Below are 18,879 nucleotides of genomic sequence, written 5' to 3'. Positions count from 1 at the left end.
TAGTCTTTAAGCTATTGAAAAGATTTAAGCAGTTAGAAGGCATATTATATTGTTACTAATTTTGTTGTTGTTATAATATTGAGGCCTGAACAAGGCCACTTGGTAAAATCTCTGGTTTATTATGTTCAACACTGCTGTCAGCTCAGTTCTAATATATTTGGTACTATTTTCTTAGTCGCTTCGCATTTTTGAACTTTTCAGTCTTCCTGCAGTAGCTAATCTGTGAGATATCAAGAACAAGCATTTGCATGAGTCTTATTGCTATGTTGAGCGTAGTTTTTTCAAGTGTAGTGATGAAGTTCATTTTTCTTTCATGAAAACTTAAGCATCCCATCTTCCTTGATTTTATTTTTTTCTTTCTTTGGACCAGTTTTGAATATAAATAGTATTAGACAGAGAACATTTCCAGGTGTTAAAACTGTGCCAGTTACCATTTTGAAATCTAGTCATCTTGAGCTGTAGCTGTTCTGAGGCACTGTGGCCACTTCTAGCAGAGGATTCCTAAATCAGGTTTCTGAATAGACTCTTAATGAGAAACTGCAGTTTGAATATGTTTTTTCAGTGGCAGTGTTAAATTCAATAGTTAGTGATTTGCCGATTAAAATTGTTCAGGCTCTAATTTCTTGTTTCTCCTGTTCATGTAACTTTTTAGTTGTTGCCCAAATAATTGCTTGTGATTGTTTCCCATGGGACTGAGTTCATCTGCAGCTGGAACTAGCCTGCTTCATCATCTGTCTGTAAAAGGTAGTAGAGAGTGTGGAGGTAGAACTGCAGTTTGACTTGGGTATCTCTGAATGTGATAGTAAGACTTGATGCTACAGTTTGTTCCTTCTGTTAGAAGATGGTATATCACTGATGTAGAAAGACATATAGAAAAATCATAGCAAGGGTGACAAATGGGGGTAAAAATAAATATATTATTCATTTCAGGTGGTTTTGGATGTTGGCTGTGGAACTGGAATACTCTCCATGTTTGCTGCCAAAGCAGGTGCGAAGAAAGTGATTGGAGTCGACCAATCTGAAATCATCTATCAGGCCATGGACATCATTCGGTAGGAAAAGTTCCAAGAAAAGTATGCTAAATATTGCTGTAAAAAGTTAGTCAAATGCTGTTACTAGTTAATGGTCACCTATCGCTCAGAATGTGTTCTATTGAAGTCCTTCTTTATCCTAAGAATTAACACAGGTTTTGATGTGCAGCAAGGTTGTTTGCCCCTCTGATAGGGGTAATGAAAACAGGGCTGTAGGTAAGGCGGGATGTTCTGTCAGGGCAGGGTGGGAACAGCAGGCAGAGCTGATTTCTGACCAGCAGGAACCCATCTGTATGGTCTCATGGGGTTATTCCAGCCAACATGCAGGTCTTCACCTTTGCCTTTGCTGGATCTGTGAGGTTCCCATCAGACCGTATCTACAGTCTGAGGTCTCTCTAAATAGCAGCCCTACCCTCTAACAGATCACTTGCTCCCCCCTAACTCAGCATTATCCACAGACTTGCTGGGGGTGCCTTCTGTCGCATTAGATCACTAATAAAGGTGTTAATTAGTATCAGAACTAGCGTTGTACCCCAAGGGACACCTCTGGTACCTAGCTACCAGTTAGACTTTGTACTCCTCCTCTCACCCCTTCAATCTCATAGTCTATACAGTTTTCCACCATCTGATGGTTCACTTATCCACTCCACTTTTTGATAATTGACCTGTAGAGGATATTATGGGAGACTGAGTATATGTAAAAATGAAGCAATGGCATCTGAAGAATTAAAAGTTTATTTCCTAGCCTGAGGTAGGAGAAATGAAGATGAAAATGTGTACTGTTGGTAGCTGAGGTGTGTAGTTTCTTCCGTTTTGGTTGTTTTTGTAAGAGCAACTGTGGAAAAGAAAGTCAAGGTAGATACTGAGGAATTTCGGATTGTCAGTTTTTAGGCAACCTTAAATTGTACAGAAATAAGGGTGTCTAGACAGAATTTTTAGGTTAGATACTTCACACGTTGGAGAAGGAACACAGCACATGTGGATGCTGTAAAATTATTCTATTAAATAAATGCCTGTTTAAGAAAAGTACCATGTTAAGCATCAGGTGCAACTTCAACTAAAATGTTTTTATGGCACAAGAACCTGTTCTCTAAAGAGAACTTTTCCCAGGAGTCCTTTACAACTTCAGAACGGTTACAAATGTGAAATGGTGTTTTATTTCTAGTGCACTTGATGATAAATTTAGGATTGTTCATATCTCTCAACAAGTGCACAAAAAGTCCTTTATGTGTTATTTATACTTAGAGGGGGACAGAAGTATCAGCCAATACGTATTGCCTTTGGTGAGAAGAATGGCAGGCCTTTAAGAAAAACAACAAATCAAAACTCTTAGTGATGAATTTCTACGTGGGGTACACAGCGAACCATTGCTAAGGCTACACATTTATAGATACCTTCTGCTGTAAAAGGTTCAATTCACATTTAAGTCCTCAGTTCACATCAAAACGATTGATGTTTGTCTTGTTAAACCTACTTTTCCTAAAGGAATAAAGGTGACAAGGTTGTAATGGGGTAACAAATATTTATTGGAATACTACACAAGTCTGCTTAAAAATGACTACTGTGGTGTGCTTCCACCGGTGATTAAAAGTATGTGCTCAAGAGCTTTTGTCCCTCTCAGAATTCAGGTTCCTTTCTAGCATGCTAATTACTAGAAAGAGTGCAACCCATGTGTGTAAGTAAACTGGAATAAGTGGCCTGAGTGGTATGATTTTTTTCCCGAGGTTACACAGTAAACTTATGTTTCACTGAACGCTTGCCTTCTCTTTTTCTTACTGTGAATAGATGCCCATAAAATTTCTAGTGCAGTGAGTGACTTGATTTTTATTGTTCATCGCTGTTATGCTAGAATAGAAAGTTTAAGTATGCTTCCTAAATAGCATCTTGGCAGTTTTTCCTACAAGGTGTAAACTACATTGGGTTTGTGTGGTTTTCTTTTTTCTATACCTTACAATTGAAAGCAAGTATGTAATGAATTGGTCTTTTTCCTGTCTTTTGTTTTAAATCATGTCCTTGTATGCGATCATTTAGGAAGGTATCTCTAGATCTCTTTTTGTCCTTCTAAAAATATTGTTGTGGGTGATAGCTCTTTAGTGTTTTATTTCCCACTTTGAACTTCTGGTCTTACTTCTGTTCATACCATTAAGTGTGATATTAGTGATGAACTGCTACTCTTCTAACGGAAGACTGTTGTGTGTAGAATATTTAATTGATCTTTTCAACAGCCCACATGTTCAAGTAGCCCTTTGACCCTTTCCTTTCCCTCCCTTCATTCTGATCTTTCTCCCATTGTCTTTTAGATTGAATTTTTAATGTGATTACTGGTCTGTATTGAAAGCCAGACAGAATGTAAGATATCAGGATAGGGAGGGAAGGGGCAGAGATAAGAACTGTGGTGGAAAGATAAATTTCTTTGCTGGGAATACATTTCTGCCCTGTGTAAGAATAGTAATAATGGTATGTGCAAGAAAGGCTGATATGGTTTTCCAAGAAGAAAAATACTACATTTCAAGCATTTATGTATTTAGTAATTTCATTGTCATGCAGCTTTTTGTTTCAAAAACTAATCACATCACAGTACCTTCCTTCTTATAGAGGATGCTTGTACCATTACTTGCATATGAGGTACCACCTGATTACTGCAGTTACTAAACATTGCAGATGATTTTGGCCAAAATCACAGCAGGGAGGATGTCTTTATTGTGGAATAAGAGTAATACTGATCCAGAGAGAATGTTTGTTCTCAGTGACTTTGCAGCTAGTTTTGTTAGATAAAAAAATTAAAAAAAAGCAAGTTGTGCAAAACGGCTTCGTAAGGAAGTTACTTTCCATAGCTATGCTAGTGTGATGAGTAGGCTCTAATCACCGTAGTCTTAAGGGTCAAAGAAGGAGAACTGAGAACAAGCAACTCCATGTAAAGAGGAGCGTCTTTTTAAATATTCTTCTTTATTTTCCCAGTTTCTGAAGCTTACACATTTGCGTGCACAGCACGCTGGAGGTATACGGGCCTACTGTCTGCCATCTTCGCCTGGCACTTCATCTGCTGCAGTTTTTGGGTGCTCGGAAACACTCCCTCTGAAATATAAGTGAGAAGAGGAATATTACAGTTCAGTGCTTTCTTGATTAGTTAGCCCCACAGTTGTTTTTGGGAGGAGAAATGCAAAATATAGACATCAGTATATCCCTTTTGATGGCATAAATTGTAAATATAAACTAATTTGTTCATGTTTGTGACTTGCAGATTAAATAAGCTTGAAAATATCATTACATTAGTCAAAGGAAGAATCGAAGAAGTAGATCTGCCTTTGGAAAAAGTGGATGTAATTATATCTGAATGGATGGTAAGTTATATGAATACTCTTTTCAAGACATAGTTATTTTTAGGAAAAAAACATGTTGTTTTATTTTATTTGCAAAATTATTCTTTAAGCGATGCTATTTTTTAACCAGAAATTTATCATGCTTGCAACAGTTGTTTTGACAACGTGGGAGGTGGGATGATCTTTCTGATTACGTGGTACTCGGGTACAACTCTGATCCCTCTGGTTCACGGTCTTTCAGGTCCAGGCTCTCTTAAGTACAATTGAGGTGTTTCGGGTACAACAGTAAGTTTCTGCCGAGTAGTTAGTGCGCAAATCTACAGAAGTACTCTGTATTCCTGAATAATACCATTGTAGCTGCTCAGGTGAAAATAGTGAAGAAATATTGTAGTAGTCACCTCGCTAGATCGTTCTGGTGAGTAGTAGATAGACACTACCCTCTGTAGTCCGCAAAGACACCTAAAGACCATCCTGACTGTGCACCGAAGGTGATGAGGAGGTGAGGAGTGTACGCTCTGGGAAATCTGCGAGTACATATGGAGCTTGAAAACAGCGTTGTTGTTCATTGCAGTTTTTTAGTATAAGAGTAAAATAACTGATTTTAAAAGTACATAATGAAGATAATGGCCAATGGGAAGTGCAGCATACAGTGTCTAAATGAGCCGTTGAATCCTGGAATCCATTGGATTTCAGCCTTGGCCTGTTAGGTTTCTTTCATGTGCTGGCTGATGACTGTTACACAGTTGTGCTTGCTGCCTGCCATTCATCCTGATAAAGACGTCTGTGTGACAAGACCCAGTGCCAGGCTGAACTTCATAGCGACTGAATAAGTCTGTTCCCTATCAAAAATGTAGTAGGAAACACCCCTTGCGACTTTTTTTTGTGGACATATGTTGTTCGGTCTCCTCGTATTGGAAGGTCTTCAAAATACAGGTTTTCTTCACACTAGTTCCCACTGTTTGGATTTAAAGAAAAATGCTTTCGTCCTTCAAATTTAAGATCGATAATGAAAACTTAAAATGTAAGTTTTTAGTTTTGTTTTGTGTTTTTACAAACTGTGGCTGTTTTACTATACACAAGGGCGAGAGATCGCGCGTTCACTATGGATCCGTGCGTATCTAACTAGTTTCCAGGTAAAGGTGGAAATAAATTGTTTGTTTTAGTTTTTCTGTGGGTTTCTTTTTATATTACATATTTCAGTGTGCTGGAAATCTGCAAAAGGTATTCCTCCGCTGCTGTCATGAACGTTATTTGAAGCATTAACTTGGTGTTGAGGTCACTAGTTTCAAGGAAGGTTTAAGCCATTGGCTTAAATTAGTGGTTTAAAAATAGTGCGTTATGGTTGGTGATTCCTGACAGCATAGTGACTTCACTAGAAATGTAATTATAGTTCTTTCAGGGAAACTGCTGATCAGTTCCCTAAGATGTGCACCAAGAATAATGTTCCCAAAATGCTGTTTCTCGTTCTGGAGCCCAAGACTGCGTTTTAAAAGGAACCCGGGCACTTAAGAGCTTGGGTCATCCTGTAAATCAGTGCCTCTAAGGTGACGTAAAGGATTTAAAAAAGCAGCTCTCGTAAGAAATGAAGTATTGAATGTTCCATGTTTCCCATTTGTGTGCTAATTTACCTTTTAATGTCATAATTATATAGCCATGTGCATTTCACTTAACTAGGTATTCTAAATATGTAGGAATTCTGGCATTTTTATAGGTTGCTGCAATACAGAGATAAAGAGGACAATGCTGTGGAAGTAAGATTGATAGCTGGACAGTGTCTGCACTGTTCCAGCACTGTCCAGAAAAGAACATTATGTTGCCTAGATGCAAATGAAGATTCCTCTTTGTCTAGCTTTCTAACGTGAATTTGCTTTTTCTTTTCCTGCCCTGCATGATAGTGACCAGTGTGAAATCTTTTGTTAGTATGTGAATGTAAGTGCTTGAAAATGTTGGAACTGCTAAGTGTGAGAGCAAAAAGGAATTCAATATATGTCAGTTTTTAGCTCTTTATTTAGAGAATCTGTATGGACTAGCAGGAAAATTCTGATGGGAGTAGTGTTTTTTCTTTGTAACAAAAATAGGAGAAGTTGCTGTTCTGTTTAGAAAACCAACTAGTAAACATCAAAGTATTTTGTGGAGCCATAGCTTTGTTGTGCTTGGTACAGAACAGTGCTTAAGACCAGTACGCTATAAGCTTTTTTAGAGCTACGTATGGAGCATCAGAAAATTAAAAGGATGGAGGCTAGGTAGAGGAAAAATACTTCATCCTCTAGGAACGTTTCTAGAACAGGCTGAGAAAGATGGTACATGGAAAAATCTATCGTAAAAGGTACAGTGGTTGCATTATGAGCTTCTCCAACGTAATGGCTTCTGATGATCATTGTGTGACCGACCTATGGCTTCCGCAGGCTGCTTGCTATTCCTGCTTCTCTTTCATTTTCAAATTTGTTCCCTTAAAATGTGGGAAAAAATACACAGTCGGGGTCTGTGTGTATATATAGCCAAATTATGTTTCAAATCTGTATTTGCCATCTTCCGAAATAGTATTTTTCACTTTTACATTCATCTAGATACGGTTTTGCCATGTTCCAGGTTTAGAGGCCAAATGATGAGCAACTGCCTCTTCAGTGGTTTTATTTAAGCCTATGAAAGAGATTAGCAGTGATCTTCCTTTCAATGTAAAAACTAAATGTGTTTTGTGACATCTGAAGTATGCATGTTTGACATTGTTAAAATCAGACCGTAAGCAGGGCATCCATGTGATTGTGTTTGACTAAAACCAGTATGCAAACCGTTGGGAAGGACAGTGGAAGGTGTGATGAGCTGTCAGCTGTTCTGTTGTGTCCAAAAGGCAGATTGCTGAAGATTGGAGGCCTGTTGGACTACTGAATAGCCAGATAAATCCATTTATTTAGACTTTTTCACTCTGAAGGCAGCTATGAATTTCTCTTAGCAAAACACCGGTGAAGTATGACACCTGACGCAGGACTTCCTGTGTGCTGTGGGTCAGGAGCACAAAGCAGAGCAGGTCCAGAGGAGGCCACAAAACCGACCTGAGGGCTGGGACACCTCTCCTGTGAGGACAGGCTGAGAGAGTTGGGGAGGTTCAGCCTGGAGCAGAGAAGGCTCCGGGGAGACCTTATTGCAGCCTGACAGTGCTTAAAGGGGCCTATAGAAAAGATGGGGACGGAGTTTTTAGCGGGGCCTGTTGCAATAGGACAAGGGGTAATGGTTTTAACCTAAAAGAGGGTAGATTCAGACTAGATACAAGGAAGACATTTTTTATAACAAGGGTAGTGAACCACTGGCCCAGGTTGCCCAGAGATGTGGCAAATGCCCCATCCCTGGAGACATCCCAGGTCAGGTTGGATGGGGCTCTGAGCAACCTGATGTAGTTGCAGATGTCCCTGCTCATGGCAGCGGGGTTGGGCTAGATGGCCTTTAAGGGTCCCTTCTGACCCAAACTATTCTGTAATTCTGTGGAGCAAAGAGCCACCTCACCCAATAAACCATGTTGCCTGAAGAAAAGACAAAAATGGACAAATAATAGTCCATTCTGCTAACCAAACCGATTCTGTAAGGAGAAGGTCTTCCAGTTCTTGCAGACAGGTTATGTGAATGTAAGAATGGGTGAATTTTATATAACATCTCACTGCTGACTTTGGTTTTCTAGAGGTTTCCCTGTCCAGGATGGTCTGATACTCTATAGCAGGGCTGTAAGCTGCTGATGCATCATCCTGCTTGGTTGCCTGGAGCTCTGATGTATGAAACTTTTGAAAGCCTTAATTTGTGAAACTAGAAATAATTGTTAGTGGTTACAGGTACCAGCCCCTAACATTTTTTATTTGTCTGCTTGTGCCATGGGCCACCTACAAGCAAATCTCTTATTCAAACTGGAGACTTACATGAATTTGGTTTCTAGGCAAAAGTACAAATAATTGAGTATTTGTGTACACTGCCTAGTGGCAATCTGATGCAGATGCATTTCTGTACACATCAGTGATGCGTTTGTACCTTGGTGTAAGGAATGAAAACCCTTCTCTGTTAGTGGCTTGCTCTGAAAATGGTTTGCAAATGCTTAAATTTCATCAGAAGTTCAGAGTTTTGACATGAGCATGCTACTGTGTGTACAGGTGGTGGGAAAGTACTTACGAGTTGTATACACTGTAGACTTGCTCCGAGTCAGCATCACATTTATGTCTTCTCCCCAGAGATACTGAATTTTAAGAAACAATGATGTTTTACTGTCATTAGAGTAATTTTTCCATGCAGTGTATAAGTTTGAAAGGGGAGCTGCTATGCTAAGTGCTAAAGCTAGCTTTTGGTTAAATTGAAGTCTGAGCAGGAAAAGATTTGGTATCCACATTCAAAGGTGGCTGTGTTATGGCACACGTGGACTTTGGCAGTGTAATTGTAAACTTCATAGCCTGCTTATTGAAAGGATGGGTGCAGAAAGAGATAAAATGTATATAATGTTTTTCTGGAATGTTCTTATCCAGCTGTGTCTGTGTACAGAATTTTTTTTTTTCCCTCTCAGTATGCTTTTACTTCCTTTCTCTAGCGAAGAATATAAAGCTAGAGGTTGAGTGTGTGTTTTCACTTGGAAAATATCTGCATTTCTTGCTTGTAAGGGGTTTTACTGTGAGACAATTGTCTGAGATGGTTGTCTTGTACAGCGTTAGGGTAAAGTGCGTTCTCCTCAGTTGCTGTTTTATGCAGTGCTTTGTGATACTGAATATGCAACAGAGTTTTACCCAAGATAAAACTGGGAAAGAGATGAGCTCTCAAATTAAAATAAACCAAGGATAGAATCCAGTACTCTTGTCTCTTAATCGTATCGTTGCTCAGATAGCTAATATCTTTGTTTTCTTCCTTTTGTTTTGCTTTTTGTGTCAGATAATTTTGACACGGTATCAGGATGGGCTGTGGATGGGAGGTATTGAGGATTCAGGGATAAAGACTAGCAAGTTGAGTGTGTCTGAAACACTGGAAACAATCTTTTCTCTCCTTCCTCCTTTCCCCAGTTTCTGTGATGGATATACAATGATGGTGCTTTTTTAACACTTAATAGTTTTCCTGCAGTCTTAATATTCTCTATTGTTTCTGTTAGTATTTGGAGGTGCATTTATACAAGTGTTCTAATTCTATAACACAGTAATTTATAATTTTATGTAAGCATTGAGCTTTCGGTTTTTGTGTGTGTTAGTATGCTCTTTACACAGCATTATTAAGTAGTTGAATGCTTTAATTTCTTTACAGCAAAATGTTTTTTAGAAAGGAATTTTATTTCCTTGCATTAATTTTTTTTTTTTTTTTTTTGCCAACACCTATAACGGGTATCACTTTCCTGCTCTTTAGGTCTTCCCTTTGGATATTCCTGCTCATCTCACGTTTGTTTAAGGACACAGCAAGGAGTGCATGATAGCAAAGTCAAGCTGTGGTTTTGAAAGGTGTGGGCTTGCTCTGTCAGTAATGAATTATTTCCTTTTTTTAAGATTAAATCATACATGAGAGATGAGCTTGAAGGCTGACTTAGCGTGAGGGACCTGGTGCTGCAGCAGAGCATGCAGAAGCGTTTACATGTAGCTGCTGCTTCTCCTTTAAATGTGCCACAGGTTTTGGGGGGATTTTGTCAAGTAGAAAATAATTTTTCTCAAAATTGAGCAGGCCACATGAATTTTTGTGCATCTGTTAATGCAAGATTACATTTTATGCTAGAAATCAGAATCCGTTGTCCGATCTGTTTTACATACCCTCTGTAACTTGTCTTACTCTGTAGTCCAACGGAAACCTCCTTGCTAGAAACTTCAGTGTAAGAAAATAACGCACTTCTTTATACTGATATGTTTTTTAAAAAAGTCCACTCTCTGAGCCAGTGGTTTGATAGCTGCCTTTTATCTCATTAGCTTTTCAGTATTGGGCCTTATTGAATCTGGAGTACTGGGCCAGGTTCGGTTACGTTACAGAAAATAATAAAATGGAGCTTTGATAGAAGGTGGGGAGGAAACCAATGCTTACTCACGTAGTTAAATATTTCTTCTCAAATCTATCCTTAGATGGTTTTTCTGCTGTCCTAAAAATTCGGCTCATTCTTGCTATTGTAAACATGCTAATACCCTTTTTTTTTAAGAGTTCTCAATATCGATGGCTTTCACCAAGAAGTAGAAAATAAGTAAAGGGAAAACTAGGTTCCAGTAAGGTATGTGATAGGAACGGATAAGGGAAATGTACACGAAGAAGCGTTTTTAATCTGAAGTAATTGGTGTTTTAAGCAAAGCATTTTACTTCAGTAATCTCCACGCAATCAGGTATATATTAAAATTCACTGTTGTTCTTGTGTCTGGATGCTTTTGAAGAGCTTAATCTTTTTTTTTCTCATTGAAGAATATCATGATGAATACTGAAGTGCTAATGTTAAAAGAACTTCCTATACTTGCGTTTTCATGTATTGGTAAAATATTTTTATGTATCTTTGAATGAAAATGAACATAAATTTTAGAGTGCTGTAGTGTATTTGAATAATAGAGGAAAATTTAACAGTGCAGGACATTAGGCCATCAAAGTTTTGTGAGCCTTTCATAATTCTGTTACCAACAAAATATAGATATAAGGAATATGCAAGAAATGTAGCAATATTCACATTCCTCTGGATTCAGATTCGTCAGCGGGTTCATGCATTTTTGATAGCTGACTTCTTGGGTGGACTTGATGTAGGAGAGACAAGTGCCTCTTGTATTTGTGTTCCCGTCCAAATCTGTTCATACGTGGGTTTGTTGTTAGCTGGAGAGCAACCGTTTTGTTTCGGTTTTGAATATAGAGAAATGAGGAACTTCATGCTCATTTTGAGAAAGAAATGGGCAGCTTTTTAGTAGAAAATGCGTAATAAGACAGCATAAGGTTTAAGGTGTGCTGTGTATTGTTTGTCTTTAACAGAGAACCTGTCACCTTTTATGTGTCTTAGTTTAGCCCCTGGCAAGACTGCATTATTAATATTCAGCTCACAGATTTGTATCGTAGAGATCTCTTTGCGGTAATTAATTTTTGAGGATGCTAATACACACTTAAGAAAAAAAAAAAAAAAACAAACCCCTGGACGTTATTGGGTTGGAAGCAAGAGTGCCCCACAGCATCACGGGGAAAAGACAGGTATAATTCTCTTTCCAGATGGCACCCCTACAGGTGAGGCAGCAGCCTGTGAAATTACATTCTAAATTACACTACAGATGAGCACAGCACACTGAGCAAAACACTTTGGTATAAGTAATAAATGACTTGATTCAGTACCGTTGACGGTTTATGTAACTTACAGGAATGCCATAATGAATTGGGGGGAATATAGAAGTGGGAGAGGGGGGAGAACCAACAGTGCCAGAGTGGAAAGGTTGAGGAAAGGACGGTGAAAAATTCACCGTATTTCTCAGGAGAAAGTGTGTCTTCCAGCTCTGCTTCTTGCACTTGTTTGGCAGACATTGTAGGTGATGGGCATTTTAGGCATGAAGTAAGTGAAGGGCTGATCTGTAAAAATGTAACTTACTATCTCCTGCTGGTAACTAGTTTTAAGATGTGTCTTAGACGTCACATTTAAAATACTGTGAAAACAGCTCATCTGAAAATGATTTTTCTGAATCAAACGTATTCTATTTTTGAAACCGCAAGAGTACAAATGGAAAGAAGAATGGAACCAGAGTTGTCTGTGCTTTTGGCTTGCTGTAGGCATAAAATCATCTCTGCCTGAGGCAATGGGAGCTCCTGGCCTTTGCAACCGTTTTTCAAAGCTTACTGAAAACATCTTGCTGACAAAGCAGTAGTGTTCGTTCTGGGACTTATCCCAGGGACTTCATAAAAGTTAAGTGGTAAAATGGAAGAACGGGCAACGTTTGGAAGGAAAGTATCCAGTAGATGGCTGTCCTGTTAGCAAAAAAAACAGGTTGGGAAAAGGGCATTTTCATTATTTTTAAACTATGTTCTTGTTGTGTACAAATACGACTTGCATCAAGTTTCTGGTTTTCTACCTTTGTTTTTAGTTCTGAAGGCTGCAGTGTGGATGATGATGTTGATAAGCAATTCTGAACTTGCAGCATTTTTTGTTCTAAGAGCCTTAGGCAAAATAAACATCCAAGATGGCATAAACTTGAAGTAAACTTAGCAGTGCAGTTCCCAGGCAATGCGATCTATCTTCAGCAATGTGGCATGACGACTTCAAAAACTAAAAAAAAAAAAAAAAAAAAAAAAAAAAAAAAAAATTTCCTAAGATTGTACAAATGCAGAAGTGTAGGAAAGATGAAGGAAAAAAAATCTTCTTTGCTTTGTTGGGTTACTGCTGACTGGGCTTGTAGGACTGTGAGTCCGAAGTCTGGACTTCCAGTTGTCTTTTTTCTTTCCTACTGGTGATCATTGTATAAATCAAGCCATATAACTAAGCTGTGTTTTAAGCAAAATGAGAATTAGGATGCGAAATGAAAATCCAAGATGTATGCCGGTATGATTTGTCTTAATTGATTGCATGTCATAAGAATGTGTGTGTGGATGAAATGTGTTACAGGATTCAGTAAGAATAAGGTTAATAATCAAACTTGGAAGATAGAAAGGGTGTAAAATCAGTAAATCAATTACAACACAAGGGCTATATATCTCAGAAATCTGCAGTTTACTTCAAAGTAGTTGAGAAACCGGGTGTTCTACATACAATCAGCATTTTTATATAATGCTGCTTTTTTTTTATATTTCACAATTGTTTAACTGAGGAAATTTTTTTGTTTCAGACAACGGCTGACTAATAAGTCTGCATTAAGTTATTCCAAACAACTATAGCAGTATGATCAACCTGCTATTAAATTAACACCAACACCAAAAAGCCATGCAAATCTAGTTCTAGCCATGTTTATCCTGAGAATGTTTTAAGTTCAGGTGCTGCTAAATGATGTGGAACATCCAAAGAACCCATGTCTCTGGTGTGTTTTATGTCCACCTGTCTTTGTGAGCATTGCCTAAGCCGGTACAAGGCACCACAAAGTTGCGAATGTGAAGTAGCATTCTACTTTGTGTTTCTCTGATAATAATTTTAATGATACTTTCAGTTCTAAGTGGGAAAGGATTTTCTTGGTGTTTTTTATATAGTGCCTCAGTTATTACTATAAAATCAATATATACAGCTTTTCACTTTTTTTTAACAGATTTTTTTTTTTTGATGTTGTAGGACTCTGTCAGGTAACTGTTGCTGTAGATTAGCTATTTATTGCCTATACTTTATTGATTTAGTAGGTGCTAGATACTTGCGGTTTGGGAAATTAAAGATAATACTTTATGTAACTAAAGTTTTGAAGTGAGAATGCTGTTGTTGCAAAATTCACTGGGTGCTGGCTCCTGCTGAGGTGTATGGACATAAAAAGTTCTTAATCTCTGGGGATAAAGTCTTAACTGTAGATTGATTAAGTAGGCTACATAAGTAGCATAATGATCTCTAAATTCTTCTCCTTTTCTATAAACAGGGTTATTTCCTTCTCTTTGAGTCAATGCTGGATTCTGTCATCTATGCAAAGGACAAGTACCTGGCAGAGGGAGGCTCAGGTTGGTATGCATAATTCTTTTAATAAATTTAGCTCTGGGGGGAAACTAAATGAGCTCGGAGACTTAGAATAAGCTATGCATGGATGAGAAAGTTGCTAGTCTAAATGAAAAATGTTTCCATTAGTATGAGCTTCAAGGCATTAATTTACTGTTTGGGTAATAGAAGAACATTAGATGGGGTATCAAGGTCTCAAGTTAATGGTGTTTTTAAGAACAGAGGGGGTTATTTATTCTTAAGTACGGTCTAAATTTTTCTTCCGTGCTTCTTATACATGTGGGCATTTGTTTTCCCCTCTCAAAATTGCAGTTTCTGCAAAACTACGAACAGAGGAAAGTAAGTTCTATTCTCTAAGATGTGATACTGTTTGAGTAAGCTACTATGAATTAGAGGAAGAGTGTGTGGTATGTTTTCTTGGAGGAAGGAAGTTGCATGGGAAGGACACGAGAAGCCACACGAAATAGCTAATGGAATTACATTGCTTCAGTTCAGCATGTGTATTCTATCCTGGCAGGAATATACTCTTTTTCTTCGTGGTTGGACGGTAGGGAAGTAACAGAAGGAAAAGGTTTTGTTTTGCAGTAGAGTTATTCTATCCTTTTAAGTAGCTTAGTGTCATCTTGAGCAGTGTTAAAACGCCTGGAAATATTTATTCCTCATGTGATGCAGTTTTCTGCACAAGTTCTGCATATGGTTTACTCCTTGCACTTAATTCCTCTGTCAGTATTGTATTTCATATTGACCTTTTCAATCGTAGTCATCAGTCTGGGTTTTTTTCCCCCTTTGTGCTAACCATGCACATAGTTAGTTTCACTACGCTGACTTAATGATTGGATTAATGACTGTGTAACAGCGCTTGCTGCAGTGCTTCCCTTTGCAGTGAGCTTTTGTATGCTACAGAGTGCAGCAGAAAAAAGGGGGTTTATGCAGTCGTTCAACATTAGCTGAATATATTCAGCGAATTATATTCAACATCGTTGAGTTATAGTCCACAAAGCTGAATATACAAGCAAGAGATTACTGTTCCTGTGTTAAAATATTTAGTAGCCACTTGAAAAACATGTCAGAATAAGAGCTTTTTTGAGTAATGTGGAATAGTCCAGGCAGATCTGGAAGACAGTTGTGGTGTTCTCGGTATAGATATATGCTGATAATTTTACATTGCAATATAATTAAATCTGGGGACAAGCCCTAAAATTGTAAGGAATCGTATTATGTTTTGCTACTACTTCCAAAGCCTTCTGAAAAAGGCCAGAAATTTTTGACCTCTGTTGAAACTGCGATAGTATCTTCTTCTCGCTTTGTATTGTTGGTAAATTTGCTAGCGGCTTGTGCCTCCCAAAGATTCCTTTGAGAGACAGGGTGTGCTGGTTCTGCAGTTATCCTTTGTGGTCTGAAAATGGTCTTGGGTCCTTATTTGACTCGTCACAAAGCATACGGTATTGTATAGTTGCCGATTGGTATGGCCAGATTTTAAATGCAATGCTGCTTCCTTAAGATGCTTACAATTACTGCTCTTCTGCCAGCTTGTACAGCAGGTAAATGGCCGTGCCCGAGACACGTGCCAAAGTTGCTCAGCAGTCAGCTTAGCAAGACAGACACTTCCGCGGTGTAGATGAACTGTGGCCACATTCAAATTCAGATGAGCCAAAACTAAAAGCTCATTCTGAGATGGTCTTACCAGAGAAACTCCTGAATCTGCTATAAAGCTTAAATTTTGTCTCAAGCCACTTTGTACTATTGAGCCCAAGATCGTTATTACAGGGGCTGTTTGAAAGCTGAGAAGAGCAATAGAAGCAGCTGTGATTTGGCTGAATCTTTCAGTGATTGAGCGGGGAATAGAATCCAAATTTCTAGATTTGTGTCCAGTCAGTCATATCGTCACTACTTCAATTTAGCCTGTTGGCACTCTGAAGTGGGTTATGCCAAACTGTCTAGGGTAATGTGTACAGTATATAATAGCTTTATTTGGGAACGTAAAATTCCTGCTGCCCGGGACCCATCTGTTTGTTCCTTAGAGCTGTTACTTGCTTGAGTATAGATTTTTGCATATACTTGAGTGCAGTGCCCGGTGGTGAGGGTGACATGGGTAAGAGGGGCATCATTCAAAACGTAATACTGTCTGCCTGTTCACATCAAAATGGTGATGGTATTCCCTTGGAATTATTTCCCTGTATCTGGAGGGTTGCTGCCTTACCCTTCAGCGTCCTGAAGTTTGTGAGGCATTGCGAAGGGATAAAGGATTTCCCATCGTATTCCGTTCACCACGTGAGCTGTTACTAGTGACAGATGACTTCTGGGCACCGAGTCGAGAAGGACACAGATGGCCGGAACGATGAATCTGTGAGAGCATTGAGGATTATGTGCTTTTGTCCAATCAGCATTTTGTTCATGTCACCTGTGAGAAGGAAAAATTATTAAATTATAGGCTTAATCAGAAAAAATGACAAGGCTGTCAGGGTTGCACGGGAAAGTGTTAGAAGGCTGCAGAAAGAGCAGAGGATTTCCAGGGGGATCGAGGACAATGGGTGAAATGGTAAATGCAGTTTTAAGCAGATGCCTTTAAACATTTACAAAAATCTACAGTGTTTAGATGATGTAGGCTGATATTTAGATAACATGCTTCCATTTCCAGTCCAGCTTCAATATAGGGTATACTCCTGGACTTGGGTGGGTTTGTCAGCTGGGAAGGTAATGTATCGCTGTAGTCTTTTGCCCTGTTGGTGGAACACAGACTTCTTTCTGTGAAGTCTGAACAGGCATTGTCTGCTTTTTTGTTGCTGTTGCTAGGCTAAACTAAAAATGCAGATTAGATTAGAGCATTAGTGTTTACTTTTTTGCTTGTTTGCAAGTACTTTGTGTAATTGATCGTGAGTTCCACTGCTGATATAAGGATTTGCTGTATGGATGAAGAGATTTAATAAAAACTTATTATGGTCCCACTCAAACATTTCATGCTGGATAGACATGGCGAACTTCCTCCTGTTAACAGAATGTCCTAGAAATGTGGGCTAGTCTGAGGAATGAAGGTTATAAAATAGTTGATCACTCCTTGCTGTGGTTTGTGTTTGCAGTGTTGCTAGCACGCTCCTGTAAGTGTGTTATGTAACTAGGGACTTTCAGTCTCTTTTCACCCTTCTTCTCGCCATAACTGTTGCATCCCGTGAAGAGCATTTCCCTGAAAAATATTCCCTCAAAGGCTTGCTAGTTGCTTGCTCCCGTTGCCTGTTTCACACCGGCTTTTGATTTTTGGAGCATCGGTGGTGGCTCTTTAAGGTTTGAAGCGCTAAGGTAAAGCCGAAAATAATGCGGTTGTCACACTGGTGAACAGCAACATGAAAGCTTCAAGAAATGGAAATCCCTTATTGAGGGCTCCAGAAACTGATTGCAAATACTTCTGCCGCCAGATGTTGATATTTTCTGCATGTGTGACAGCTGTCAGGTGTGCTGGGACCAAATAGTTTGTTCCAGGCAAGATAGTTTGAATACCTTCCTGTTTTGATTCTCATCAAACTGCCTTTTTACTGCTGAGTTAATGTAGGCTATTCCTGGAGAAACCTTCTGCTTTGAGTTCCTCATCCGCAAAGTAGGGACGATGATAGTTTAGCAATGGGATTCCAATTTAAGCTTGCTGATATTTATTTATTTGTTGTGTTTTAAACAGTCAGAAAGTGAGAAAAATGACAGTGTGTTCATATTTTGTGTAAACTAGTCATTCCAAATGTAGAGGTGGTTGCTGACTTGAATGTCTTCATATGGAAAAAAAAAAAGCTTCTTTAGGGAAGACACTTCTTTATCATTAATATGTATAAGATTGTTTCCTTCAGGCTAAATCTACTCTCACTATATAAAAGGTCTAATTTCAATTTGCTGTTTCTGTCTTCAGTACTTTACAAGGCTTTTCTGACTTACCATGCTATACCAATGATTTCTCCATACTCATTTTGATAAGCTGTAATTTCAAGCAGAGCTGAAGACAAAATTAATTTTACAGTTCACCAGATCTTGGGGAGGAAAAGAGAAACTTAAATTTAGTTTTATTAACACTGCAACACTGATACATCAATAAAAAAAATAAATACGGTGTTTATTAGGGGGTATTTTGCTCCGAAGCCAGGTCAGAAATTCAACATATGTGGCTTTCAAACTCTAAACAAAACATGGGGAATTTTTTTGTGTAAAGAAACCTAGCTAAATATAAATTGAGATTTTCTTACCATTTAATAGTGCTATAGACAGCCATGTTCACAGCAGCAGTTCTTTGTGTCTTTTCCAATCAGTAGCAGATAGAGATTGCCCAGAGATTGACTGGCTTTGCTCTAGGAAGCTGTTAAAAAGGCAAATGTCAGTCTTCCACTACTATTTGGAAAAGCTGGAAATAGGTACTTGTTCTGAATATGTTCTTGCAAGAAGGGAAAACACAGATGTGAAAAAATGTGTGACAATGATAGCTGTCATCTTGAAACGGTGGGGGGAATCGATGAGGAAGTGTGGCCAGCAGGAGCAGGGCGGCGATTGTGCCCCTGTACTCGGCGCTGGTGGGGCCGCACCTTGAATCCTGTGTTCAGTTTTGGGCCCCTCACTACAAGAAGGACGCTGAGTTGCTGGAGCGTGTCCAGAGAAGGACAGCGAAGCTGGTGAGGGGTCTGGAGCACGAGTCTTACAAGGAACGGCTGAGGGAGCTGGGGTTGTTCAGTCTGGAGAAGAGGAGGCTGAGGGGAGACCTTATCACTCTCTACAGCTACCTGAAAGGGGATTGTGGTGAGGTGGGTGTTGGTCTCTTCTCCCAAGTAACCAGCAATAGGACAAGGGGAAATGGCCTCAAGTTGCGCCAGGAGGGGTTTAGATTTGATATTAGGAAAAACTTCTTCACTGAGAGGGTGGTCAAGCATTGGAACAGGCTGCCCAGGGAGGTGGCGGAGTCACCATCTCTGGAAGTGTTCAAAAAACGTGTGGATGTGGCGCT

At 39.0% G+C, this 18,879-nt stretch overlaps 1 protein-coding gene across 1 annotated transcript in view; it reads left to right on the top strand.

Annotated features, from left to right (window-relative positions):
- The window catches only part of PRMT3 (protein arginine methyltransferase 3), a gene marked incomplete at both ends in the record, with an annotated part of 67,641 nt that overhangs the window by 17,542 nt on the left and 31,220 nt on the right, over window positions 1-18,879 (top strand). Inside the window, 3 exons of the mRNA XM_082000561.1 lie at window positions 931-1,052; window positions 4,273-4,372; window positions 13,837-13,915. Coding sequence (XP_081856687.1) covers window positions 931-1,052; window positions 4,273-4,372; window positions 13,837-13,915 — 301 coding nt within the window. The remainder of the gene's footprint in view (window positions 1-930; window positions 1,053-4,272; window positions 4,373-13,836; window positions 13,916-18,879) is intronic.

The sequence above is a fragment of the Phaethon aethereus genome (genome assembly GCF_964289735.1).
Source record: "Phaethon aethereus genome assembly, chromosome: 5".
Lineage (NCBI taxonomy): Eukaryota > Metazoa > Chordata > Aves > Phaethontiformes > Phaethontidae > Phaethon > Phaethon aethereus.
This window is presented reverse-complemented; position numbering and strand designations above follow the sequence as displayed.